Source organism: Zea mays, chromosome 9, assembly GCF_902167145.1.
Source record: "Zea mays cultivar B73 chromosome 9, Zm-B73-REFERENCE-NAM-5.0, whole genome shotgun sequence".
Taxonomy (NCBI): domain Eukaryota; kingdom Viridiplantae; phylum Streptophyta; class Magnoliopsida; order Poales; family Poaceae; genus Zea; species Zea mays.
This window is the reverse complement of record NC_050104.1, coordinates 158,854,070-158,881,058: the sequence shown is the minus strand read 5'-3', so window position 1 is coordinate 158,881,058 and position 26,989 is coordinate 158,854,070. Positions and strand designations below refer to the sequence as shown.

General features: G+C 54.3%; 1 protein-coding gene and 1 long non-coding RNA gene across 3 annotated transcripts; one reads left to right on the top strand and one right to left on the bottom strand.

Annotated features, from left to right (window-relative positions):
* Positions 1–3,066: 3,066 nt before the first annotated feature.
* LOC100101549 (RTCS-like 1) lies at positions 3,067–3,894 on the top strand. The gene is made up of 2 exons (NM_001112564.1): positions 3,067–3,345; positions 3,475–3,894. The coding sequence occupies exons 1-2, from the start codon at positions 3,067–3,069 to the stop codon at positions 3,892–3,894; spliced, it is 699 nt and encodes a 232-aa protein (NP_001106034.1).
* Positions 3,895–22,467: 18,573 nt separating this feature from the next.
* Positions 22,468–25,852, bottom strand: LOC111590122 (uncharacterized). Of its 2 annotated transcripts, none has more exons than XR_004852873.1 (3): positions 25,614–25,852; positions 23,327–24,619; positions 22,468–23,226 (listed from the first exon to the last, which is right to left on the bottom strand). It is a non-coding gene; the product is annotated as an uncharacterized lncRNA (long non-coding RNA). The 2 variants fall into 2 exon arrangements; XR_002749207.2 differs by having other exon boundaries at positions 22,468–23,202.
* Between the last annotated feature and the right edge of the window lie 1,137 nt (positions 25,853–26,989).

Genomic DNA, 26,989 nt, shown 5'->3' with positions numbered 1-26,989 from the left:
ACCTGCCTCTAGAAATTGCTGATTTATGGAGAGAAAAGACTAGAGACAGCCACCTTTATAGAGGCATCCTAACCGCCTCTAAAGACAAAAACTATAGTAGTGGCTATATATATGTTTGACGTAAACCAAGCTATATGTGTCTATTTAAGTGAGAATTTATTCTCGCGTCTCCCTTCCACACTTAAGGCTCAAAACCTTAACCCTCTATCTCCTAGACTTAGCTCCTAACCACTGAATTGCATATTTGTTTATGTTCTATAGAAGATAGATCTCTACATATTTAAGTGGGTTCATGTCCCCCTTCGTGCGTACCACCAGAAAAATACAAAAAAAGCGTGAGGTTCGAACCCTAACCTTCTATCTTCTAGACTCATTTTCCCTATTTTCTAACCACTAGGATACATATTTATTTGGGTTTTAAAAAAGGTAGAAATTATAGATATAGAAACTGTAGTAAGACACGAGCAACCTACAGGTATTTATATACCGCGTATATTCACTAGTATCCAAAACAACTTAACTACGGACGATGCTGGCGGGCTTTATATATGTGTGTGAAGCAAACCAAAACTAGTGCAGTAGCTAGACAGTGTTGTAGCATCTGAAAGCACACACAATTAACATAACCCATACACGGAAACACAAGGCTTAGTCAGCTATTGCTATTTGGTACGAGTTTTTCCATGTGTGTGCCTGCCGGGAGGGTGAATGGATGAGACGAGAGCACCACGCCACCACCTCTAGTTGTTTGTTGACTGCACTCCACGGGACTTGTGGAACAGAACAGACAACAAGACCCACCACTGACCACGGCCCATCGGCTCACCTCCCAGGAATACTTGGAACATGTCCATTCCCTGCTCCTCATCTGCACTGCACGCCATGCCAAACCTCTTTTCCATCCGGCGGCTTGCATAGTTTTTTTAGTTCCACTTCCCTTGCAGATAAGTGAGGAGAAAGCCGCCGTTTTTCATATGTAGCCTCGCGAGATGTGTTGAAAGAAAAGAAAGAAAGAAAAAAAGCCAGTAGCAGCAGTAGCACGACAGGATAAGCTGAAGTGACAGGAAGATGAGCATAGTTTGGCCGCTGTTCAGAGCGATCGTGCTCGATGCGATCTTCCATTCAGTTCCCGCTCCAAATTCAGTACAACTATCTAGTGCAGATTGTAAGTACAGAATCCGTTGTATTTTGCTTTCTGACTACAGAAGGATCATGTCGTGCGCTACAAAAGTCTGCTAGCTGCAGAACAACGAGATGGAATAATACTCCTAGAGTCCTAGTTGCTACTTACTACAGTACCTCACAAGTTTTTTCTTCTTCTTCTTGAAAGACCACCTCGCAAGCTTTTCGAATGTGAACAAATAGCAATAAAACAAGTCAGAGTTGTCTCTGATCCAGTTTCCAATGCTCGACAGATTAACGCTAGCTGTTCCCATAGGATGAACAAGCCTGCAGGATTAAAGAAACAATGAGAGAAAGAGCTGCGTTGTGGTCGTCGTGGGGCCAACATATACACACATGCACCGCTGGGTACTACGTAACTAGGGGGGTGGGGTGGCTCCGTACTACAAAAAGATGGCTCGAATCGACTCGTTACAATAAGAGTTAGAATACTTGCTCAATTCGGTTCGTTAGACAACTTAAGTCAGCTCGACTGACTCGTAAGCTAGACCAAAATTACACCCCGGTAACATTGCAAATCAATCTATCATTTTCTTTGTCCATCAGATTTTGACGTATAAAATTTCACTACGCATTGCACAGTTACATTAAGGCTAGCAACAGGCAAATACAAGTCGACATTTGAAAAATACTATGCAACTATGGTCCTTGAACGCGTCTTAGCGGTTGCCGAAGGTGTGTTCATCACCTGATGACGCTGACAAGTTTAAATCTGAAACACAAGCACAATGGCAATTTAGATTGAGGGCCCTTAATTAAATTTAATTCAAAAATAAATAAGAATAGAGTCTGGTCCTAATTCGATTTGGCATTTAAATGTTATTGTGTAAAATTTAGAACTCATTACCATCCTCAGTGGCTAGTGGAAAGCAAAAGGCCTGATTACGATAAAACTACATGCGTCAGTACTAACCGTCCTTTTGGGCGTTTTGTGAAGCAGAGGCAGCAGAGTTTCAGAAATTCTGCTGCCATGTTCCTCAGTCCTTCAAAGGTGCAACTGCTATATACTATAGAAAGAAGAAAACAGTACATCTTAAGCTATAACAAATTCAGTTCTATTATAAACACATAATTTAAGCTACGAATTGGCAGACCATTGCTTGATTTGTTTTTCTCGGTGGCTGGACTTACATGCCTACATAAAAAAACAAAAGGAATATATATATATAGTTTACTGATAATCAAACCAAAGGGGAGATGCTGACACAAGAACTAGTTCTTTCCTATCACTGGATACCATGTGCTAAACTTTATGGTGCTAAAGTTTAACATACCTTGAGGAGTTAAACTGTTATTGGATGTTAAAGTTTTTCACTTCACTTTTAACATTCATGTTTGGATCTTAAGTACTAAAAGTATAATGCTAAACTTTAGCATACTTAAGAAACTAAACTGGTATTGGGTACTAAAGTGCTAAAAGGTCATAAAATGAAATGCTAGACTTTAGCACAGTGTATCAAATAGGTCCTTAGTCTCCCAAAACAAAAAGAGAGAGAGAGAGAGATAAGGAAATAGTACTCCTGCTAGGCTTATTGTAGTAGGGTGCCCCATGCGGTGCAGGGAGGGTGTCACCAAAAAAAAACTTAGCGGTAAGGAGCGAGGGCGATTGGAAGCTCAAAATAATGGAGCTGGTTGTCCACCGGGCAGACACGCCTGGTTTGTTTAATCCTTTGGCCCTAATCCCCCAGCCCTGCTGCCGTCTCCTTCTCCTCCTTATAAGCATTGCCGCCCCGCCCCCATCCTCCACCGCACCACAGCCGCAGTCAGCAGGGCAAGAACACGAAGTGATCGTCGCCACCGATCGATCCAGCTCGAGCTGAGCGAGCTATCACGTGCAGCACAGTGCAGTACAGAACAGCTGTGCTTGCAGTCTTGCAGATGGAGATGACGGGGTTCGGGTCACCGTGCGGAGCGTGCAAGTTCCTGCGGCGCAGGTGCGCGCGCGGCTGCGTCTTCGCGCCCTACTTCTGCGACGAGCAGGGCGCGGCGCACTTCGCCGCCATCCACAAGGTGTTCGGCGCCAGCAACGCGTCCAAGCTGCTCGCGCACCTGCCGCTCGCCGACCGCCCGGAGGCCGCCGCCACCATCTCCTACGAGGCGCAGGCGAGGCTGCGCGACCCCACCTACGGCTGCGTCGCCCACATCTTCGCGCTCCAGCAGCAGGTGCACTACGGCTGCGTGCACGAAGTGCCTGGCGGCTGCCGCCGCCGCCGTCTCCGCTTTGTCTCTCGTGACGGGGTTTAATTTGCTGATGACCCGTGCCGCCGTGCACCCCGATTCCGATGGATCCAGGTGATGGCCCTGCAGACGCAGCTGGCGTCGCTCACGGTCACGGCGCAGGGGCAGCAGCGCGTGCACGACGTCGACGACGCCAAGGGCTACGTGGGCACCGCCGCCGCGGGGCAGCTAGGGTGCAGCAGCAATGGAAGCGTCGCGCCGGCCACGTACGGCAATGTCGGGCACGAGTCCCTGACCGCGCTGCTGAGGTCGGAGTCGGACTACTTGCAGCAGTCGCCGTGCCACGCGTTCGAGCACGCCGGCGCGGACGACAAGGACGACGACGGCCGGCAGGGGAACACCTTCGACTTCGAGGCAGCGGCCGACTCCTCGTCGTTCGGGGCGGAGGAGAGCGGGTGGAGGTCGTTGTCAGGGTACCGAGACTGCGAGGACCTGCAGAGCGTGGCTTATGCTTACCTGAACCATCTCTCTTAAAAGAGCTGAGAACTACTTACTCGTAGTGCCGGAAATGTATCACAAGAGATCAGAGAGAGAGATCATGTTTTGGACTTGAGCTTGGGATGTGTGCGATTTTCGATCGGTCTCCGCTAGAAACAATTCAGAAGGTAGCATGCATGTGACAGCCCGTTGATATACTCTCGCCGTTCTTTTATTTATTTATTTATTTATTTATTTATTTATTTATTTATCACATTTTAGTTTAAAAATAAACTAACAAATATTCAATAACAGAGATAGCACATGTTGGTCAATGTAGAAACGTAACCTAATTAATCGGATAGAAGAAGAAGAGTTATTGCTATAGTTACGCTGCTAGTTCTGTAAGTTTGGAGTTGTGTTGCCTTCTCCGGTTCTCTTTCTTCTGTAAGAGACAGCTGACTGATTCATGGCCACACCAGGTTGGTGATTTTGGATATGCTTCGGACCTAGGAAATCATGCAGAGTACAGTGGAGCTCCCAAGGAGGATGTTAGGAATAGGGTTGGCAATGGGGCGGGTTCGGGTCGGGTCCCTGCGGTTTTAGACCCGGCGGTGTTCGGGGCGGGTTTAAATTTTTACCCGCGTGTCCACGGGTTCGGGGCCCGATTTAATTCGGTTTCGAGGCAGTTCTACATTTTCAACCGTGGTTTTTTTGCGGGGACCCGAAACCCCTATTAAACCGAGTCAGCCCACTAACACAAGCAACTGAACTCATTGAAACTAGCCAGGCCCAGCCCAACATGGATGCAAAGGGAGAAATTGCAAAGGCAAAAACTCCTTGGGATTTTGTACCAGCAGTGTACAGAATAGGGAAACCTGCACCTCTTTTTTGGGTCCCCGACGGGTTGCGGGCCTCCACGGGTTCGGGTTCGGGTCCGTGTTTTCACCCGTAGCACATTTCGGGTTCGGGTCGGGTCTGTAATTCGGGTTTCAGGTGCGGGTCCGCGAACAGTGCACCCGACCCGAACCCGCCCCATTGCCAACCCTAGTTAGGAAGAGATGGCAATAAGAACCCGATCATCGAATCCCTGCGGAGAATTTCCCTATTAGGGTTGTTGGTGCCTTTTTGTCACCAAACATTATAATGAACCGCCTGGCGTTACTTGGCACCTTTAGATGATGTAGGGTCAAATAAAGTGGTTATCCTAAATGTGGGGCAACACCTCTATGATGATCACCACCTATTTGGGACCAAACAACAACGAACCCTAGAACCTTCTCGTGATGAGCAATACCTTGAGTTTGGCTCCGCGAGGTGAACAGTGGTGGCGGTCTGCGACGGATCGCCGGGTCGCCTGATAGTGCTTTTGTCCCTGCGAGGAGGGGACGGGGAGGCATTCTCCGACGAGGAATTTCTCATTGTCATCCCTAATGGTAGGGCTTCTCATGCAGTTATTTCTAATTATTAGATCCATGAAAAAATGTAAAACATGTTAATAACTCCACACTTAGATATTTTATCTACTACACGCTGCTTAAGCGGGATAATAAAGTGAGTGCGACGAATGCCGAGTATTTTTAGCTAGTGTCGGCGTTTCAAGACCGGGGGGGTCCCTGAGCCGACGAGTGAATGTGCCGCGTGCCCCAGCCCAGATGGGTCGAGCGCGTGGGCGAGCGCGAAGGGGGGAAGCGAGGTGGCCGGAGATGGGCGTGAGAGAGGTGGAAATCCCGCGGCCTTCGTGTTCGTCCCGCGCCCAGGTCGGGTGCGCTTGCAGTAGGGGGTTACAAGCGTCCACGCAGGAGAGGGAAGCGAGCGGCCTCACGCGAGCGCCTGTCTCGTCCTCGTCCCCGCGCGGCCAACCCTCTCTAAGAGGGCCCTGGTCCTTCCTTTAATAGGCGTAAGGAGAGGATCCAGGTGTACAATGGGGGTGTAGCAGAGTGCTACGTGTCTAGCGGGGGAGAGCTAGCGCCCTAAGTACATGCCGATGTGGCAGCCGGAGAGATCTTGGCACCCAGCTGGTGTGATGTCGTGGCCGTCGGAGGAGCGACGGAGCCTGGCGGAGGGACAGCTGTCGGAGCGGTTGAGTCCTTGCTGACGTCCTCCTGCTTCCGTAAGAGAGCTGAGAGCCGCCGTTGTCACAGAGCTTGCGGGGCGCCATCATTGTCTATCTGGCGGAGCTAGCCAGATGGGACACCGGTCTTGTTCTCTGCGGCCCGAGTCAGCTCGGGGTAGGGTGATGATGGCGCTTCCTGTTGACGTGGCTGGCCTGCGCCCTAGGTTGGGCGTCGTGGAGGCTCCTCCAAAGCTGAGGTCGAGTCTGTCTTCCGTGGCCGAGGCCGAGTCCGAGCCCCTGGGTCGGGCGAGGCGGAGGTCGTTCGGCAGAGGCCAGGGCGGAGTCCGAGCCCTGGGGTCGGGCGAAGCGGAGTTCGTCGTCTTCTGGGGCTGAGCCCGAGTCCGAGCCTTGGGGTCGGGCGGAGCGGAGTTCGCCGTCTTCCGGGACTTAGCCCGAGTCCGAGCCCTGGGTCGGGCGGAACGGAGTTCGTCGTCTTCTGGGGCTGAGCCCGAGTCCGAGCCCTGGGGTCGGGCGGAGCGGAGTTCGTCGTCTTCTGGGGCTGAGCCCGAGTCCGAGCCCTGGGGTCGGGCGGAGCGGAGTTCGCCGTCTTCCGGGACTTAGCCCGAGTCCAAGCCCTGGGTCGGGCGGAGCGGAGTTCGCCGTCTTCTGGGACTTAGCCCGAGTCCGAGCCCTGGGGTTGGGCGGAGCGGAGTTCGCCGTCTTCCGGGACTTAGCCCGAGTCTGAGCCCTGGGTCGGGCGGAGCGGAGCTTCCTATGGTGCCTTTGGCAGGGCTTGACTGCCTGTCAGTCTCACTCTGTCAAGTGGCACTGCAGTCGGAGTGCCGCAGACGACGCTGTCCTTTTGTCAGGCCGGTCAGTGGAGCGGCGAAGTGACGGCGGTCACTTCGGCTCTGCCGGGGGCGTGTGTCAGGATAAAGGTGTCAGGCCACCTTTGCGTTAAATGCTCCTGCAATTTGGTCGGTCGGTGCGGCGATTTAGTCAGGGTTGCTTCTTAGCGAAGGCAAGGCCTCGGGCGAGCCGGAGATGTGTCCGCCGTTGGAGGGGGGCCTCGGGCGAGACGGAAATCCCTCGGGGGTCGGCTGCCCTTGTCCGAGGCTAGGCTCGGGCGAGGCGTGATCGAGTCGCTCGAATGGACTGATCCCTGACTTAATCGCACCCATCAGGCCTTTGCAGCTTTATGCTGATGGGGGTTACCAGCTGAGAATTAGGAGTCTTGAGGGTACCCCTAATTATGGTCCCCGATAGTAGCCCCCGAGCCTCGAAGGGAGTGCTAGCACTCGCTTGGAGGCTTTCGTCGCACTTTTTTGCAAGGGGACCAGCCTTTCTCGGTTGCATTTTGTTCCGGTGGGTGCGCGCGAGCGCACCCGCCGGGTGTAGCCCCCGAGGCCTCGGAGGAGTGGTTTCACTCCTTCGAGGTCTTAATACCTTGCGTAATGCTTCGGCTGGTCTGGTTGTTCCCTCATGCGAACTGGCCGTAGCCTGGGTGTACGGTCGGGGCCCAAGTTCTCGGGCTGGTATGTTGACGCTGTCAACGGTTCGACCGGAGCCGGGTTTGCGAGAGCAGCCCCCGAGCCTCTGCACAGGGCGAGAGGGCGATCAGGGACAGACTCGGCTTTTTTACATACGCCCATGCGTCGCCTTTCCGTAAGGAGGAGGGGGGAAAGCGCCATGTTACCCTCGATGGGCGCTGAACATGGTGTCTCCGGTGAGCTGCAAGCGGGTAATCCGAGTGGACGTCCGTGCCCCGTTCGTTAGGGGTCGGCTAGGGGCCCAGAGGCACGCCCAAAAGTACCTGCGGGTGATCTGCCGGACCCGGTCCCCTGGCAACGGGGTCCGAGGGCTCGATGCCTCCCTCCGATGGGATTCCGTTACAAGATCGCTCCCGCTGGTCTCGGAAATGTCCTAGGGTACCTTGGGAGCGCAGCCCGAGCCTTGGTTATGTATCGAACGTACCCCTGGTCATCCCTCGCTCGGCGTCTGAGGCGGCTGTGAACCCTTCGGGGGCCAGCCTTCGAACCCCTGATCAGTAATGAGCGCGGAGCCCGAGTAGCCTGAGGCGGCCGTGGAACCCTTCGGGGGGCCGGCCTTCAAACCTCTGATCAGTAGTGGGTGTAGGGCCCACGCGATCTGAGGCGGCTGTTGAACCCCTCGGGGGGCCAGCCTTCGAACCCCTGATCAGTAAGGAGGCTCGGAGCCTGGTTCCTTCACGGGGAAGGATCCTTTTCGGGGTATCCCCCTTTCCCGGTCCCTGTTGCAAGAGATAGAGAAAAAGGAGAAAAGGAAAAGGATATGAAATCGATCGACGCGGCGTACCTTTTTTGGCGCGGTTATTACGGCGAGGGCGAAGCGTCGCCCGCTTCTCCTGCCAGAAGCGCCGCCTGTCCTGCCGCGGAGTTAATGCGACGGGGCGAGTGGTTGGCGGGGCGGCCGTTGCGCGTGCGCGAGCCGTTCGAGGAACGGATCACGGGCGCGTTGTCTTCACGCCGTGAGAGGGGGCTCTCTTGCTGCCCCGGATGGGACGTGAGCTTGGCTGACGACGTGACCGCTGCTCCCGCCCGCCTGCCACCGTCATTACTGCCGGCCCACTTTTGGCCGCATTGACCGCCGCGTCAGGCTGGCGCTGCTGAGTCGTGCGCTGGGTCGCCTCGAGTCGCGGTATTGGTTCCGCAATCGAGGAGGTGCGGTGGTGGCGCAAGTGGCGGTGCGGTTGCTTGCATGCAGCATCCGGCGCGCCGGTTGCGTGACACGTGGGCCTGGGCCTCCATGCTGGCGTGTTGGGAGTCGGAGAAGCGCGTCCACTTGGCACGGTTGCATGCCGCCTGCATGGCTGCCCGCCTCTTTCGCCCGTTGGTCTGGGCAGAAAGTGAGGGGTCATTTGTAACCGCTGGGCGGTTGTGTGCACCACGCGCGGCGGTTTGGCTTCTTCTGCTCTGAGCCGGTTTGCATGACATGCGGGACCCTGCCCCCGCGCCGCAGGGGAAGGCCTTGGGGCGTGTTGGAGAAGACTCAACCCACGACGGTTGGGGGCGCACGGTGGGAGAGTTGCCTTTAAAAGGAGGGCGACCCCTTTCGGAAGGCGACCATGTCTTCTCGCTCCCTTATGCATCGCGTCTTTCCACCTTCCAGGCCCCCGGATGGGGGATACCCGCCGTCTTTTTGCCTCATCGTTGGAGGAACGCAACTCCGTGGGAGTTGGTACCTTTCAGCCATCGTTCGGCTTCAAGGATTTTCATCACACAGCCCGGTTGCTCCCCTCCGCTGGTGGTCACCCAAGACGGTGACCTCCAGCTCCTGGATGGGGAGAGGCAAGCCGGGCTGTGATCCCGCCCTCAGCATCGGGGGTGTTCGTCATCCTCGCTGGGGCGGGGAGCGAGGCGAGCCGGGGCTCTACCTCCTGCGCGGGTCGGCGGGCCACCTCTTCTTCCAGCTTCTGGTGGTGGCAATCGCCCTCCCGCCCTGCGGCAGAGACGTCCTCCAGCCATGCCGGGGAAGGCGAACTGTTGCTGCCCAGCTAGGATGCAACATTCCGCCCTCTCCCTCGCATTCGCGGCGAGGACGGCAGCGAGGATCTGCCGGTGCGCTTGGGAGCGGCCCGCTCTTTGGCTTTAATAGCTGGTTCGCGTCCCTTAAGCGGGACCGCGAACGAGAGCCCTCTGGTGGCCGCGTCCACCCGGGACCATGGCTGCTGCTGCAGAGGTCGCTGGCAGGTCCCCCGACGCTCGTCGCCCCGCAGGCTCGAGGTCGCTCATGCCCGCGGGGGACGGAACCAGAGTTCCGTTTGTGATGGCACTTTGGATGCCAGTGTTTTTGTTCATCGTGGCTGTCGAGGCCTGAACATGTATGTAATTTTGGCACGGAGCCGTGTTTTTTCCTCATTTCCGAGCACTAAGTCTCGCCTGTTGATTATCTGAACCGCTTCACCAAGCATGAGTCGCCCCGTGTCAAGGTGACGAGTGAGGTATTCGTATCCCGGAGGCGTAGGAGTCCCTCGGCTCGATCGGCCTTGTTGTCTGAGGCTCCTCTAGCTTAGTTAAAGAGACCCCTTGGCCGCTCTTCGACGAGCCGAGGCCAGGGGTAGCGATATCAGCATGAACAGAGGCGGAGTTGGCTCGAAAATGAAACCTGGTTGGCCGGAGCCTAGCCGGGTTGTCCGTCAGCGGGACCGACGCCGGAGTTGATCAGCCGAGGCCTCGGGTCGGGCTGGCGCCCTTGGAAGATGGTTGGCCGAGGCCCCAGAGGTAACCGGCCGAGCTGCCTGCTCGGGCCGGATTCCCGGAGAAGTCCCTGGACCGCGTCGCCGTCCGAGGCTGGGTCGGACCTCGCTGAAGGTGTCGTCGATGCCGAGGGTGCTACAGCCCCTTTCCAGCGTGAAGACCCAAGCCTGCAGGATCAGAGTGTCTTGTAGCGTGTGCCTTCTGAGGCCGCCGAGGCCAGAATACACACCCTCGCTGTGTTGTAAAGCTGCGTCTCCTTTCCTCTCGTTTCGAGTATCTGGACTTTTTCGTCGGTAACAGGGATGTTTGTGCGAGCGAGAGTTGCTTCTCGCGGAAGGTGATGAGTGAGGTATCCGTATCCCAGAGGCGTGGGAGTCCCTCGGCTCGGTCGGCCTTGCCGCTTACGTGCACTTTCACCCGTCCATGAGGCCCTATCACCGACTCAGTCGAGAAGGCTCGAAGGATCGCTTCGGCAGAAGAGCTTTCGAACATGAAGACTTGTTCGGTCTGCGGAATCGCTTTATCCGAACGCGAGTTACTTTATCGCAGAAGGTGAAGAGTGAGGTATCCGTATCCCGGAGGCGTAGGAGTCCCTCGGCTCGGTCAGCCTTGGCTGCTTACGTGTACTCCGTTGTTTTCAGGATCCACTCTTCGAAGCAGTCAAAAAGCACGAAAGATATTCTGGCAGAAGAGATCTTTTTTCGAGGAAAATTTCAACGCATAGGGGGTTCCCCCCCCTTTTAGCCCCCGAGGGAGGGTCGGGCTTTGCCGAGGCGAGGCCGACCCTTCCTTGATGACTAAACTTTGCGTGGGTGCGAGGTATATGAACAACTTGAAAATATCTTAAGGGTAGAAGCGACGTAGCTGTTGGATATTCCAAGCGTTGCCGTAGACCTCGCCTTGACTGTTGGCCAGCTTGTACGTTCCGGGCTTCAGAACTTTGGCGATGACGAATGGCCCCTCCCAGGGGGGCGTGAGCTTGTGCCTCCCTCGGGCATCTTGCCGCAGCCGAAGCACCAGGTCGCCCACCTGGAGGTCTCGGGGTCGGACCCCTCGGGCGTGGTAGCGTCGCAGGGACTGCTGGTATCGCGCCGAGTGTAGTAAGGCCTTGTCCCGAGCCTCTTCCAGCTGGTCCAGCGAGTCTTCTCGGCTAGCTTGGTTGCTTTGATCGTTGTAGGCCCTCGTCCTCGGGGAACCGTACTCCAGGTCAGTGGGCAAGACGGCCTCGGCCCCGTAGACCAGGAAGAACGGCGTGAAACCCGTGGCTCGGCTCGGCGTTGTCCTCAGGCTCCAGACCACCGAGGGGAGTTCCTTCATCCATCGCTTGCCGAACTTGTTGAGGTCGTTGTAAATCCGAGGCTTGAGCCCTTGTAGAATCATGCCGTTGGCACGCTCTACTTGCCCATTCGACATGGGATGAGCCACGGCGGCCCAGTCCACCCGGATGTGGTGATCCTCGCAAAAATCCAAGAATTTTCTGCCGGTGAACTGGGTACCGTTGTCGGTGATGATGGAGTTCGGGACCCCGAAGCGATGGATGATGTTGGTGAAGAACGCCACCGCCTGCTCGGACCTGATGCTGTTCAGAGGTCGGAACTCGACCCACTTGGAGAATTTGTCGATGGCGACCAGCAGGTGCGTGTAGCCCCCGGGCGCCTTCTACAAGGGGCCGACAAGGTCCAGACCCCACACGACAAAGGGCCAGGTGATGGGTATCGTCTGCAGAGCCTGAGCGGGCAGATGGGTCTGCTTCGCATAGAATTGACACCCTTCGCAGGTGCGGACAATTCTAGTGGCGTCAGCCACCACCGTTGGCCAGTAGAAGCCTTGACGGAAAGCATTCCCGACAAGGGCTCGAGGCGCTGCGTGATGGCCGCAAGCCCCCGAGTGTATCTCTTGCAGAAGTTCCTGACCTTCGGCGACAGAGATGCATCGCTGGAGGATGCCCGAGGGGCTGCGGTGGTAGAGCTCCTACTCATCGCCCAGCAAGACGAACGACTTGGCGCGTCGCGCTACCCGCCGAGCCTCGGCTCGGTCGAGGGGTAGCTCTCCTTGGCGGAGATATTGCAGGTACGGGGTCTGCCAATTTCGATCAGGCGTGGCCCCGCTCCGCTCCTCCTCGATGCACAGTGCCTCGCCCACGGAGGCCGAGGTTACCTCGGGCTGGACCGAGGGCGCCTCAGGCTTGGGCGTGTCGTCGATCTTGACGGAGGGTTGGTGCAGATCCCGGGAGAAGACGTCCAGGGGAACCGTTGTTCGCCCTGAGGCTATTTTTGCCAGCTCGTCCGCAGTCTCGTTGTAGCGCCGAGCAATGTGGTTAAGCTCGAGCCCGTAGAACTTGTCTTCCAGGCGCCGAACCTCATCGCAGTAGGCCTCCATCTTCGGGTCGCGGCAGTGGGAGTTCTTCATGACTTGGTCGATGACGAGCTGCGAGTCACCGCGGGCGTCGAGGCGTCTGACCCCTAGCTCGATGGCGATCCGCAATCCGTTGACCAGAGCCTCGTACTCAACCACATTGTTGGACACCGGGAAATGGAGGCGTAGCACATAGCGTAGGTGTTTCCCGAGGGGCGAGATGAAGAGTAGGCCCGCGCCGGCTCCCGTCTTCATCAGCGATCCGTCGAAAAACATGATCCAGAGCTTCGGTTGGATCGGAGCCGTCGGTAGCTGGGTGTCGACCCATTCAGCTACGAAGTCCGCCAAGACCTGGGACTTGATGGCCTTCCGAGGGGCGAACGAGATTGTCTCGCCCATGATTTCCACCGCCCACTTTGCAATCCTGCCCGAGGCCTCTCGGCACTGGATGATTTCCCCTAGGGGGAAGGATGACACCACAGTTACCGGATGAGACTCGAAGTAGTGTCGCAACTTCCGCCTCGTCAGGATCACTGCATACAACAACTTCTGAACTTGTGGGTAGCGGATCTTGGTCTCGGACAGTACCTCGCTGACAAAGTAAACCGACCTCTGAACGGGCAATGCATGCCCCTCCTCTTGCCTCTCGACCACAATCGCAGTGCTAACCACCTGAGTGGTCGCGGCGACGTAGATCAAGAGGGCTTCTCCGTCAGTTGGAGGCACCAAGATAGGCGCCTTTGTGAGGAGCGCCTTCAGGTTCCCGAGAGCTTCCTCGGCCTCAGGGGTCCAAGCGAAGCATTCGGCCTTCCTTAAGAGGCGGTACAGAGGCAGGCCTCTTTCGTCGAGGCGTGAGATGAAGCGGCTCAGGGCCACGAGACATCCCATCACCCTCTGTACGCCTTTTAAGTCCTTGATGGGCCCCATGCTGGTGATGACTGCGATCTTCTCCGGGTTGGCTTCAATGCCCCGCTCGGAGACGATGAACCCCAAGAGCATGCCCCGGGGCACCCCGAAGACACACTTCTCGGGATTGAGCTTGACGCCTTTCGCTTTGAGACATCGGAATGTCACTTCAAGGTCGGAGAGGAGGTCGGAAGCTTTCCTCGTCTTGACTACGATGTCATCGACGTAGGCCTCGACCGTGCGACCGATGTGTTCGCCGAACACACGGTTCATGCACCGCTGATATGTCGCGCCCGCATTCCTCAAACCGAACGACATGGTGACATAGCAGTACATGCCGAAGGGCGTGATGAAAGAAGTCGCGAGCTGGTCGGACTCTTTCATCCTGATTTGGTGATACCCTGAGTAGGCGTCGAGGAAAGACAGGGTTTCGCACCCAGCAGTGGAATCCACGATTTGATCGATGCGAGGCAGAGGGTAGGGAACCTTCGGACATGCTTTGTTGAGACCAGTGTAGTCTACACACATCCGCCATTTCCCCCCTTTCTTTCTCACAAGCACAGGGTTGGCCAGCCATTCGGGATGGAATACCTCTTTGATGAACCCTGCTGCCGTTAGCTTGTGGATCTCCTCGCCAATCGCTCTGCGCTTCTCTTCGTCGAATCGGCGCAGAGGCTGCTTGACGGGTCGGGCTCCGGCCCGAATATCCAGCGAGTGCTCGGCGACATCCCTCGGTATGCCGGGCATGTCCGAGGGACTCCACGCGAAGACGTCGGCGTTCGCGCGGAGAAAGTCGACGAGCACTGCTTCCTATTTGGGGTCGAGCCCGGAACCGATCCGGATCTGCTTGGAGGCGTCGCTACTGGGGTCGAGGGGGACGGCCTTAACCGTCTCCACTGGCTCAAAGTTGCCGGTATGACGCTTCACGTCTGGCACCTCTTTGGAGAGGCTTTCCAGGTCGGCGATGAGGGCCTCGGCGTACTCCACGCACTCCACGTCGCATTCGAACGCGTGTTTGTACGTGGGGCCGACGGTGACGACCCCGTTGGGGCCCGGCATCTTGAGCTTCAGGTAGGTGTAGTTGGGGACAGCCATGAACTTCGCGTAGCATGGCCTCCCCAGTACCGCGCGGTAGGTTCCTCGGAACCCGACCACCTCGAACGTCAAAGTCTCCCTTCGGAAGTTGGAGGGCGTTCCGAAGCAGACGGGAAGGTCGAGTCGTCCGAGGGGCTGGACGCGCTTCCCGGGAATGATCCCGTGGAAGGGCGCAGCGCCTGCTCGGACGGAGGACAGATCGACGCGCAGGAGCCTGAGGGTCTCGGCGTAGAACCGTAGATGATGTTGAGGCAGCTGCCCCCGTCCATCAGGACCTTGGTGAGCCTGACGTCGCCGACGATGGGGTCGACGACGAGCGGGTATTTCCCCGGGCTCGGCACGTGGTCGGGGTGGTCAGCTTGGTCGAAGGTGATGGGCTTGTCGGACCAGTCTAGGTAGACTCGCGCCGCCACCTTCACCGAGCAGACCTCCCGACGCGATTGCTTGCGATGCCGAGCCGAGGCATTCGCCGCATGCCCACCGTAGATCATGAAGCAGTCGCGGACCTCGAGGAACTCTCCTGCTTGGTGATCTTCCTTCTTGTCGTCGTCGCGGGCCCTGCCACCCTCCGCGGGTGGCCCGGCCCTATGGAAGTGGCGCCGAAGCATGACGCACTCCTCAAGGGTGTGCTTGACGGGCCCCTGATGATATGGGCACGACTCCTTGAGCATCTTGTCGAAGAGGTTGGCACCTCCGGGGGGCTTCCGAGGGTTCTTGTACTCGGCGGCGGCGACAAGGTCCGCGTCAGCGGCGTCGCGTTTCGCTTGCGACTTCTTCTTGCCTTTCTTCTTGGCGCCGCGCGGAGTAGACGCCTCGGGAGCATCTTCCGATGGGCGGCCCTGGGGCTGCTTGTCCTTTCGGAAGATGGCCTCGACCGCCTCCTGGCCAGAGGCGAACTTGGTGGCGATGTCCATCAGCTCGCTCGCCCTGGTGGGGGTCTTGCGACCCAACTTACTCACCAGGTCACGGCAGGTGGTGTCGGCAAGGAACGCGCCGATGACATCCGAGTCGGTGATGTTGGGCAGCAAGGTGCGCTGCTTCGAGAATCGCCGGATGTAGTCCCGGAGAGACTCTCCCGGCTGCTGCCGGCAGCTTCGGAGGTCCCAGGAATTCCCGGGGCGCACGTACATGCCCTGGAAATTGCCGGCGAAGGCTTGGACCAAGTCATCCCAGTTGGAGATCTGCCCCGGAGGCAGGTGCTCCAACCAGGCGCGAGCGGTGTCGGAGAGGAACAGGGGGAGGTTGCGGATGATGAGGTTGTCGTCGGCCGTTCCACCCAGTTGGCAGGCCAGGCGGTAGTCCGCGAGCCACAGTTCCGGTCTCGTTTCCCGCGAGTACTTTGTGATAGTAGTCGGGGGTCGGAACCGGGTCGGGAATGGTGCCCGTCGGATGGCCCGACTGAAGGCCTGCGGACCGGGTGGTTCGGGCGAGGGACTCCGATCCTCCCCGCTGTCGTAACGTCCCCCACGCCTGGGGTGGTAACCTCGGCGCACCCTCTTGTCGAGGTGGGCCCAACGGTCGCGATGATGGTGCTCGTTGCCGAGGTGGCCCGGGGCCGCAGGAGCGGTGTTGCGCGTGCGCCCGGTGTAGACCGAGGCTTCCGCATGAATCGGGAAGTCGCGGCATGAGGTTCCGAGGGGTATCCTTGCATTCGGGAGGCAGAGCTCTCGGCCCGTCGGACCGCAGCGCCTTCCAGGAGATTCTTGAGCTCTCCCTGGATTCGCCGACCCTTGGTGGTTGATGGCTCCGGCATCGCGCGGAGAAGCATCGCTGCTGCAGCCAGGTTCTGACCGACCCCACTGGATGCGGGTGGCGGCCTGACCCTGACGTCGTTGGCGACGCGGTGCTGGAAACCCTGGGGCAGGTGACGTATTTCTCCGGCCGGGGGTTGGCTCGCCCATGCCTGCCCGACGTCCCGGCGGATCGGCTCAAGCGCTCCTGCTCCCCCGTCGAGCCTGGCCTGCGCCCCGCGGACCTGCTCGAGCTGTGGGTCGTGACCCCCCGCCGGAACGGGGACCACAGCTAGCTCCCGCGGGATGTCAGCGCGAGGCACCGTCCTAGGGAGATCACCGTCCTCCGGCATGCCGAGATGGTTGCCTTCGGAGAGATCCCCTAGCTCGACGTGGAAACATTCACGGCTTGGGCCGCAGTCCTCGTCGTCGAGGCTGCGGCTACCGCCGGAACAGTCGGAGAGGCAGTAGTCACATGCGGTCATGAAGTCCTGCATGGCACCGGGGTTGCCAAATCCAGAGAAATCCCAACAGATGTTGGGGTCGTCATCTTCCTCGGACCCAGAGGGCCCGTAGGTCGAGACGTCCGTCAGCCGGTCCCAAGGCGACCGCATGCGAAACCCCAGAGGGGTTGCACTCGCCTCTACGAGAGCGCCCGCCAAAGCAAGGTCGCTAGGCGGGTTGAGGCTGAGTCGAAATGACGTAGGATGGGAATCGGTCGGTACCTTTTGGTCGACGAGCAGCGACATAGTCACGTCGGGGACTGATTGCACCGTCGTCTCAGGTACGAGGGCGACGTCCTGCAAGCTCTCCGCGAGCGCGCTGGCGTCGTCCGCTTGCTCGGGATTGGCGTGTCGCGGGGAGACGGCGCTCGCCTTCGTCTCAAACGCGAGGTCGACGCCCGACGCGCCCCCCGTTGGGGCGCCGGGGATGTCGACTCGCTCGACAGCCGACGAGGCGCGGCCTCCCGCTTGGCCTTGGTTGCCCCGCCTCCTCCTCCTTTGGCGGGGGAGAGGACGGGGCGAGCTCGAATGTTGTTCTTCCACCACGCGGGGAAGACGTCGTCGATTCCGCCGCCGGCGGGCGGGCTGTCGGCCGCCATTGTCGTTGTCGCGCGGCGGTGGAAGGAGTATCATGTCGTAGCTGCCGTCGAAGGACATGAACTCAAGACTCCCGAAACGGAGCACCGTCCCGGGCCGGAGAGGTTGCTGGAGACTGCCCATCTGGAGCTTGACGGGAAGCTATTCGTCAACACGCAGCAGGCCCCTACCTGGCGCGCCAACTGTCGGCGTTTCGAGACCGGGGGGTCCCTGAGCCGACGAGTGAATGTGCCGCATGCCCCAGCCCAGATGGGTCGAGCGCGTGGGCGAGCGCGAAGGGGGGAAGCGAGGTGGCCGGAGATGGGCGTGAGAGAGGTGGAAATCCCGCGGCCTTCGTGTTCGTCCCGCGCCCAGGTCGGGTGCGCTTGCAGTAGGGGGTTACAAGCGTCCACGCAGGAGAGGGAAGCGAGCGGCCTCACGCGAGCGCCTGTCTCGTCCTCGTCCCCGCGCGGCCAACCCTCTCTAAGAGGGCCCTGGTCCTTCCTTTTATAGGCGTAAGGAGAGGATCCAGGTGTACAATGGGGGTGTAGCAGAGTGCTACGTGTCTAGCGGGGGAGAGCTAGCGCCCTAAGTACATGCCGATGTGGCAGCCGGAGAGATCTTGGCACCCAGCTGGTGTGATGTCGTGGCCGTCGGAGGAGCGACGGAGCCTGGGGGAGGGACAACTGTCGGAGCGGTTGAGTCCTTGCTGACGTCCTCCTGCTTCCGTAAGAGAGCTGAGAGCCGCCGTCGTCACAGAGCTTGCGGGGCGCCATCATTGTCTATCTGGCGGAGCTAGCCAGATGGGACACCGGTCTTGTTCTCTGCGGCCCGAGTCAGCTCGGGGTAGGGTGATGATGGCGCTTCCTGTTGACGTGGCTGGCCTGCGCCCTAGGTTGGGCGTCGTGGAGGCTCCTCCGAAGCCGAGGTCGAGTCTGTCTTCCGTGGCCGAGGCCGAGTCCGAGCCCTTGGGTCGGGCGAGGCGGAGGTCGTTCGGCAGAGGCCAGGGCGGAGTCCGAGCCCTAGGGTCGGGCGAAGCGGAGTTCGTCGTCTTCTGGGGCTGCGCCCGAGTCCGAGCCTTGGGGTCGGGCGGAGCGGAGTTCGCCGTCTTCCGGGACTTAGCCCGAGTCCAAGCCCTGGGTCGGGCGGAATGGAGTTCGTCGTCTTCTGGGGCTGAGCCCGAGTCTGAGCCCTGGGGTCGGGCGGAGCGGAGTTCGTCGTCTTCTGGGGCTGAGCCCGAGTCTGAGCCCTGGGGTCGGGCGGAGCGGAGTTCGCCGTCTTCCGGGACTTAGCCCGAGTCCGAGCCCTGGGTCGGGCGGAGCGGAGTTCGCCGTCTTCTGGGACTTAGCCCGAGTCCGAGCCCTGGGGTCGGGCGGAGCGGAGTTCGCCGTCTTCCGGGACTTAGCCCGAGTCCGAGCCCTGGGTCGGGCGGAGCGGAGCTTCCTATGGTGCCTTTGGCAGGGCCTGACTGTCTGTCAGTCTCACTCTGTCAAGTGGCACTGCAGTCGGAGTGGCGCAGGCGGCGCTGTCCTTTTGTCAGGCCGGTCAGTGGAGCGGCGAAGTGACGGCGGTCACTTCGGCTCTGCCGGGGGCGTGTGTCAGGATAAAGGTGTCAGGCCACCTTTGCGTTAAATGCTCCTACGATTCGGTCGGTCGGTGCGGCGATTTAGTCAGGGTTGCTTCTTAGCGAAGGCAAGGCCTCGGGCGAGCCGAAGATGTGTCCGCCGTTGGAGGGGGGCCTCGGGCGAGACGGAAATCCCTCGGGGGTCGGCTGCCCTTGTCCGAGGCTAGGCTTGGGCGAGGCGTGATCGAGTCGCTCGAATGGACTGATCCCTGACTTAATCGCACCCATCAGGCCTTTGCAGCTTTATGCTGATGGGGGTTACCAGCTGAGAATTAGGAGTCTTGAGGGTACCCCTAATTATGGTCCCCGACAGCTAGCGACAATGAAAAGTGACTAAAAAGCAAATTTCTCGGTCTGTTGTGGAGGGCATGTTGTAAACGACGACGAAGACCTCGGTGATCATCGCGACTCCTATAAGCAACAACAACACTCGAAGGAAGGTGGGTAAGGTACGGCTAGACAAAATACTTGTAGCTCGTGAACTCACTCGAGTGATCAGCTCGGCTCGGCTAGCTCATTTCAATTTTATCACGGCGGGCTCATTTCAATTTTGTTACGAGCTGAGCTAACATCTTAGCTCGGTTCGTTAACGAGCAAGCTTGACACAAACTTGAGCCAACTCGTTAGCTCGAATGAGCTAATATTTATCAACAAAACAAAGCCTACACTTATATTGGATGAATTAATAAATGACGAACTATGTTAATTTGGCGTTTAATTGATATGATATATGAAATTATGAGTATTATTACTCTTTTCTAATGTTAAATTAGTATGAAATTAACTAGCAATTGATTATATTGTTGTGTGTGTATAGTTTACGAGCCTTGGGCTTCCAATAGCTAGGAGAAGCCCTGGCCTAATGCTGCCATTCAGTTCAACCGCACCAGATCCCGGACGTCTATAAAAGAGCTCCAGGCCACCAGGGTTCATTTTTTGACGCCCCCGCCACGATGCACGAGCGACAGTCGCCCACCTAGGCGCACACGACGACGGCAGTTTCACGAGAGCGAGAAGCGGCGGCGGCCTCTAATCGCGCGATCGATGGCTGATCTCAAATCCGGAGGCGCTGCGCGCGTCGGCTTCCCGACTCGAAGGCGCGATGGCGGCGGCTCTCCGATCCGGAGGCACAACGACAGTCGCTCCCTGATCCGGTGGCTCGGCATCGGTAGGTCCCCGACGGCGCCGACGGCGACGGTTTCTCGATTCGAAGGTGCAACGACGGCGGCTCCTTGATCCGGTTGCACGACGGCGGTAGTTCCTCGATCTGGAGGCGCATCGACAGTGGCTCTCCGATCTGGAGCCACGACGTCAATGGCTTCCCAAAGACGCGGACAGATGTCTTGGACACTCTAAACCCTAAATATTCTTGTCGCCTTAGCTTGCTCCCAGCTGCCTAAATATACACGGACATATGTCTTTTTTTTCTTCCTTTTGCTCAAGGCAATGTGGTCAAGTTCCTGTTTGTCCTACACTGTTATCCTGACTGAATATTGTTGGGTATATTGATTTTGATTCTACGAAAAATATGAGAAGCGCAATATGAAAACCAAGGCGAGATACTATTTCAAAAGCATTGCTTCTATTTTCCTCTGCGTCAAATAATGCTATCGTTTTCCTTCGTTAATTTGGCACATTAGCAATGTGTGAATAAATATGTCATTTTCACAAGTGCTACAATATGCAGAGCCGCCCAAATATTTAATGATTGTTTGAAGTCTATTACTAAATTGGCTAAGTTTTGGCTTCATTTTGTTCTAAACAAGTGTATGTGAATGTTCCAAATTAGACGACTATGTCTTTTTCCCCGCCTCTAAAGACTTTAAAGTCAGAATTCATACTAAAGACTTTAAAGTCAGAGTTCAAATAGATATTGTCTCACATATTCATTCATGGATAATGCATTCTGAAAGTGTAAGTACTATCCTTTCATTTGGAGCTTGTTTGGTTTAAGGAACGAGAAACCTGTCGGACCATGTAGCGATTTCAGGCGTCCGATTTCTAATGCCTTACCGTCACTTCCAGGTCAGGGCACCAAATAAACACGCCTTTGGTAATCATTTATCGAGATTTCGAACAATTTATGGTGATATTTTGATCCGTAAAAGAATGGAATTTGTCATTTCTCTTGCATTTGCAAAGCTGTGAAGATTGTGATTACCTTTGAGTTTTATCTTAGACAAGTATTTTTTTATAATATATAACTTAGCTTTTGTGTCATAAGTTAACTTAACTTTTGTGTCGTCCTTCTTGTGTGTTCGATACTATCATAAAACACGGTATGTCTTTTACTGTCTACGTTGGTCACACTTCCAGCCAAACGATGCCTCGAAAAGGAAAGCGCTTTCGGAGTCCGGACTTAACCAAAACAAATAGGGTTTTTAATTTCTTACAGGGCATGTTTGTTTTAATTTTAATTCATATGAATTAGAAAGGGTTGAGTATGTTAAAATATCTAGCGAGTCACAATCCCTCCTAATCTCCACTAATCCTCGTAGCAGGAATAACCGAATAAAGAGGTATTTGAATGCATTAGATAGCTAATATTTAGCAGCTAAAATTAGTTGACACATCAAAACACCTTAGCTAATAGTTCAACTATTGACTATTTTTAGTAAATTAGTTAATATTTAGGTAGTTATTTATTAGCTACCCAATTCCACTAATAATTTTAGCCAACTAACTATTAGTTCTAGTATATTTAAACACCCCTAAATCATAAATTTAGTGTTGACAACTAATCACATTTTAGATTCCCACACTCATCTTCGAGCCAAACAGTAGCCTAATAACTTCTTCTAGTAGAAAATGAAATAATATCCCTAGGGCTAGTTTGGGAACTCTATTTTTTCAAGGTATTTTTATTTTTCTAAGGATGTTTGTTTCCTTAAATTTTGAGGAATTCGAATCTAACTAATGTAGTAGGATATTTTTTTTAAATGTGACATTTCACAACTTTTCAAAGTTTATATATAAGCCTATCTCAAATTTTATGGGGTAAGAGGTAGAAATTGATTCTATAGATTTACATGCTATTTTTCTAATGTACAACTAATAGCACACTTTTCTACTTGTTTTCTATAGTATAAGTGTAGTGTATAACTATCACTCTCATATGATTTAGAATGTTATACAAACAAATTGAATATACAAATATATTAACTTAATTAGTTCATATATAAATTATGGTTATTAGAATAAAATTCAATTCCAACGAAATAACCGGTGCCTAAGAGAAATTAGGTGGTGTCTAAATGCACTAGAGCTAATAATTAGTGACTAAAATTAGTTGAAGACATACAAACACCATATCTAATAGTTCAACTATTTGTTATTTTAGTAAATTAGTTAATAGTTAACTAGCTATTTGTTTACGGCTAATTCTATTAGTAATTTTTAGCTAACTAATTATTAGCTCTAGTTCATTTAAACACCTATTTAGTCCACTTTATTTTTTTAGAAAATAAGAATCGTTTTAAAAAATAGAGTTCATAAACTAACCCTTAAAAAAATAAAATCATTTGAAAAAATGGTTACCAAACTCACCCTGAAATGAAAATTTTCTTTCCAACCAGCGCAACAATTTTGCGCTCAAACAAGTCTATTATATATTTTCCAGTAGATTAGAGAGCACAAAAGGGTGGACGCGGAAGCCACGCACCTCGCCACCAGAAATTTCTTCCCCAGGGCCACGGGAGCGGGCACAACACAGCACAGGGCCAGCAGCCAGGACCCAGGAGGGCGAGAGAGCTCCCGGCCGAAATTCCCCAACCCCTCGGCACCGCGTCCGCGTCCCCCGTGCGCCTGCCCACACCCTACACCACCGACCACCGTCTCCGCCGTCTTCGCTTCGCCCCCCACCCCGCGACCGACCAGCGCCATGCGCATCCGCCGCTACGCCGCGCGCCTCCTCTCCGCCACCACCGCCGCCCCCTCCTCGCCGCCGCGGCCGCCCGCCGCGTCCTGGCTCCACACCGACGACGACGACGACTGCTGCGCCTTCTGCGAGCTCAGCCGCCCGGCCCCGCAGGTAACTCGAACCCCTTCTCCTTCCCCCTCATCTATCACTGCATTATTCGCCCGCGTCGCGCCGTCGCCGTGAAGGGGGCGCTTTTACTTCTTCGGGGCGGGGGTTGTAACACCGGGGGTGTCCCCTTCAATCGCAGGAGGGCCAGGACGCCGTCAAGCACAAGGGGCACATTGCCGGCCGGGTGCCGGAATCCGATGTCAGAGCCGATGAGCGCGTCGGCCTACACCAGCGACCGCCTGCTCCCGAAGGTTCGCACTGTATTTCCGTTCAAAATGTCATCTGCCTTTGCGGGTGACAATTGTTAATGGAATATAACTTATTGTTCCTTTCGGTGTCCTATGGACGATTTCAGTTAAAAAATGCAAGATTGATCATGTACCTCCTGTGGATAAATCTTCTGTCGGGCTGCAAGTTGTGAAATGTGCTTCTGAGGTCAGTGGAGCTGTGGCGAAACCAGAAGGTGGTACTCCTGCTAGCGAAGCTGCTGCTGGTCCTGCAGCGAAAGCTGGTGCTTTTGTTGTCAACGATGCTGCTAGTGAACAGGGAGTTCAATGTATAGCTTCTCCACTGGGTGGTGCCTCCAAGCTGGAGGAGGTTACAGCAGGGAATTCTTTTGCGAATGGGCCAACCACTGAATTAGGAGTTTTCAAGGGTGCATCCCTTGCTAATGAATTGGCTGATGTGCCAGGGGTTACGAGCATTATGCCAGAAGTTATAGGCAAACCTAGTACTGACCCAGGGGCTATAACCACCGTGGTGGAAGTTAGTGATATAGGTTCTGTCGTTCATGAAACCACTGAACTGGAATCTGCAGGGGAGGATTATATTGCCAGTGAAGCTGCTGCTGAACCAGAAGATGCTGGCAGAGCTTCTTGCAATACAGATGATACTGCTGCTTTAGATGAGCCACTGCCGCCTAGTTGTGATCCGAACATAGGCAATGCGCAGGTTGGAAATGCGATGGACACCGTTGCCAGTACAGTGCGGCCTTCTCGATGTGATGCTGCAGAAGAAGGTGCTTCTGTGAATTCTACAGCCAATGGTCCTGTTAGAGCCAGAGGACCAACCGTTAAGGGAGGAGTGCCCAAGGATAAATCTGTTGCACCCAGTGTTTTACGTGTATTGGACGTAGTGACTAGAAGCATTGGTAAATCAGGGAGAACAGATGTTATTTGTTATGCTAGGCGGACAGGTAAGAGGAAGCCAGAGCTGCAGGAAGTGAAGACGGAAAATATTGACTTGGAAGATGGTGTTCTATGCGAGAAAGAGGAGGCACTGTTGAGAACTGATTGTTGTGAAAGTGTCTTGTCAACAGCCGGGTCCATAGATGTTAAACTTGCCGACATAAAGAAAGACCTTATGGATAATTCAGCTGCAAGCAAGGTTACAAAGATGAAGAGAAATATATTTGAATGTAAAATTGATTACTGCCACATGACATTCAAGACAAAAGCTGAGCTTGCTGCCCACAAGAAGAACATGTGCACAGTCAACTCATGCAGCAAGCATTTCAGATCCCACAGTTACCTGAGGCGCCACGAGAGCGCACACAACGATGATATGCCTTACAAGTGCCCATGGGATGGTTGTAATATGGCTTTCAAGTGGTCATGGGACCGGGCTGAGCATTTCAAGGTCCATGCTGGGGCCAAGCCTTACAAATGCATGACGCCTGGATGCAGCAAAATGTTTAAGTTTGTTTCAGATTTCACCCGGCATAGGAGGAGGTGCAAACCTCAGAGGTAAAAGCTTGCTTGATACTACAGAATTAGGATAGCAGTGAAGTTTGTGCTTGCTACTGTAGATGTTCTATTTATTTATTTGCTAGGAGATCCATCGCACAACTGTTCTGACAACTTATAGTGGGATTGCCTGTTTCTTTGTTGAGGAAAATGCTAAAATCTTTAGTTAGAAACTTGAGTTTCTCAAAATATCAGTGTACATTTGCGGAAGGTAGTTGTGGTGATTATGATCAGCGCTGTATCGAATCTGAGAGCTGTAAATGGGAAGCTTATTTTTTTATTTCTTTTATTTTGTTTCAGCATAGCATTCCATATTTATCTACTTGGATTAACATGGTTGCACTAGAGTACAGCATAAGATTAGTCTATTTTGGTAACATAAGGGTAGTCTATTTTGATTACTCAACCGCTTGTATATAAAAATGGTTTCAGTTACATTCATCTCATCATCTTTATACTCTCAAGGGTTGCAATCTCTAATCTTTAAATAATTTGTGATGTTGTTTGCAACTTTGTATTGCGTGGTTATGGTCATAGTTATTAAGGCGTCGCTATAGTAACGCTAAAGCCTCACTAAAGCGGTAAGGCAAGGCTGCAGGCAAGGGCGTCCGGATTGCCTTAGTCATCGGCATAAGGTGTCCGCCTTAGGCTAGAGCGTCGCCTTTGGCAGGGGCGAAGCCAGGATTTAAGTTTAGGGGGGACAAATCCGAATAGAGGGCTGCTAGAGAGGTATTTTGTATTGTTTACATGGTGATTAGCTAAAAAAATTAGTGTCTCATGTAGAACTAGAGGAGCATTAGAGCTCCTCCCTGTCTTTGCCCCTGGCCTTTGGGGCGCAAGGCGTCCGTAAGGCGTTGGATAGTAGACGCCTTGGCTTTGGGTAGGGTTGGAGAGGGGATACAGATGGAGGGGTGGACTGCGGACCTTTGGTGGTGGCGGCGGCGGCGGCAGCAGCTTTCCTATCGGCGGCGGCGACCCTCCTCTCCCTTCCGCTTTGGCGTGGGCACGCGGCCCTCCTGCTCCACCCGTCAGTCCGCCCTTACATAGCGGCGCGGCTCCGCCCTCTCTCCCGGTCCCTGGCGGCGCGGGCGCGCGTCCTCCGGCCAGCTGTGTGTGCATGAGCATTAGGGTATAGATATGGAGAGTGGTGTCCTGGCAATGCTTTGAGTGGGCTGGATGGGCCTTGAAATGGACACATATCCATCTGATCATCTCTCTTTTTACTTTTTCTTTCATTTTCTTTTTCAATTTCTATGCTATTTGGTCTAAGTGATATACTAAATTTTGATTTTATAATCTTATTAAGGTGTCGCCTCGCCTTACGCTTTACCGCCTAAAAGGTAAAAAAGGTTTCAAGCGTCTTATGTCGCTTTACTGCCTTAATAACTATGGGTTGTACAGAGAAGATAAATCACATTCCGTTGCTTCTGGGTGCCTGATGAAGTTTAGAGATGTCCAATCATTAACTAATTTGTTGTGTCCATTGTCACGACAAGCTTGCTTTCTTCTATTTTAAGTGTTTCTTCTGTGCTTTCCAAAAAGAATGAAGTGAACTACATATTATGTGACGTTGTCAATTTGGAAGTTACAGAGGATACTAAACTTATGCTTTGAATTTTACCTGATGTGCATTCCAACTTGGATTTGCCTAGGTTCTTAATACCTGAATTAGTACCAAGCCAGTGAATGTGTTCCTTGACAGGGAAACAAGTACTATCTCTCAAATATAAATACTGTAGCATTACGAATGAAATAGTTAGGAGTGTGCTATATGATTTTAATGACAAGTCTTGTTTCCATAGATAGATATTATTTGTAATAGTTCAGTCTTCAGTGCAACTGTTAGTTTTGCACTAGATTGCAAAAGCGAGACCGAAGTTGAGCTTTACCAGTGCATTCTGTTGCTGTTCTCCTTTTCCAAGGAAGAAACAGATATAGATATGAATCTTTCCTCCACAAAAATGACTGTCAAACGAAAGAAAGAGATGAAACTTCCCAACTGTGGGGGTCCTATGGTGTATCTAGATTGGTCTATCTAGATGACGGTGGTCTGTGTAGTATTCTTTAGGTTCTGAGTTCAAATCCAGTAAGAGCGAATTTTAGGTTTAGGTTAAAAGAAGTCACTCGCTAGTTCTCCTAGTTGTGTGCGCGCGAGATAGACTGACCTAGGGGATCCTCGTGTAGGGGCTATGAGAGCTCAAAACACGATTAAAGATCTAGCATATAGGGGACGAACCCTCATGTACATGGGGCTGGCTAGCTTTCGTGACCTTTCCGGCCCAAATTGAACGCCAGGAAAG

Excerpts from the sequence above, each read along its gene's own strand:
- LOC100101549 (NM_001112564.1), top strand. The coding sequence starts at position 3,067 with ATGACGGGGTTCGGGTCACCGTGCGGAGCGTGCAAGTTCCTGCGGCGC. Across the intron at positions 3,346-3,474 it reads TCTTCGCGCTCCAGCAGCAG|GTGATGGCCCTGCAGACGCA; the intron begins GTGCACTACGGC and ends CGATGGATCCAG.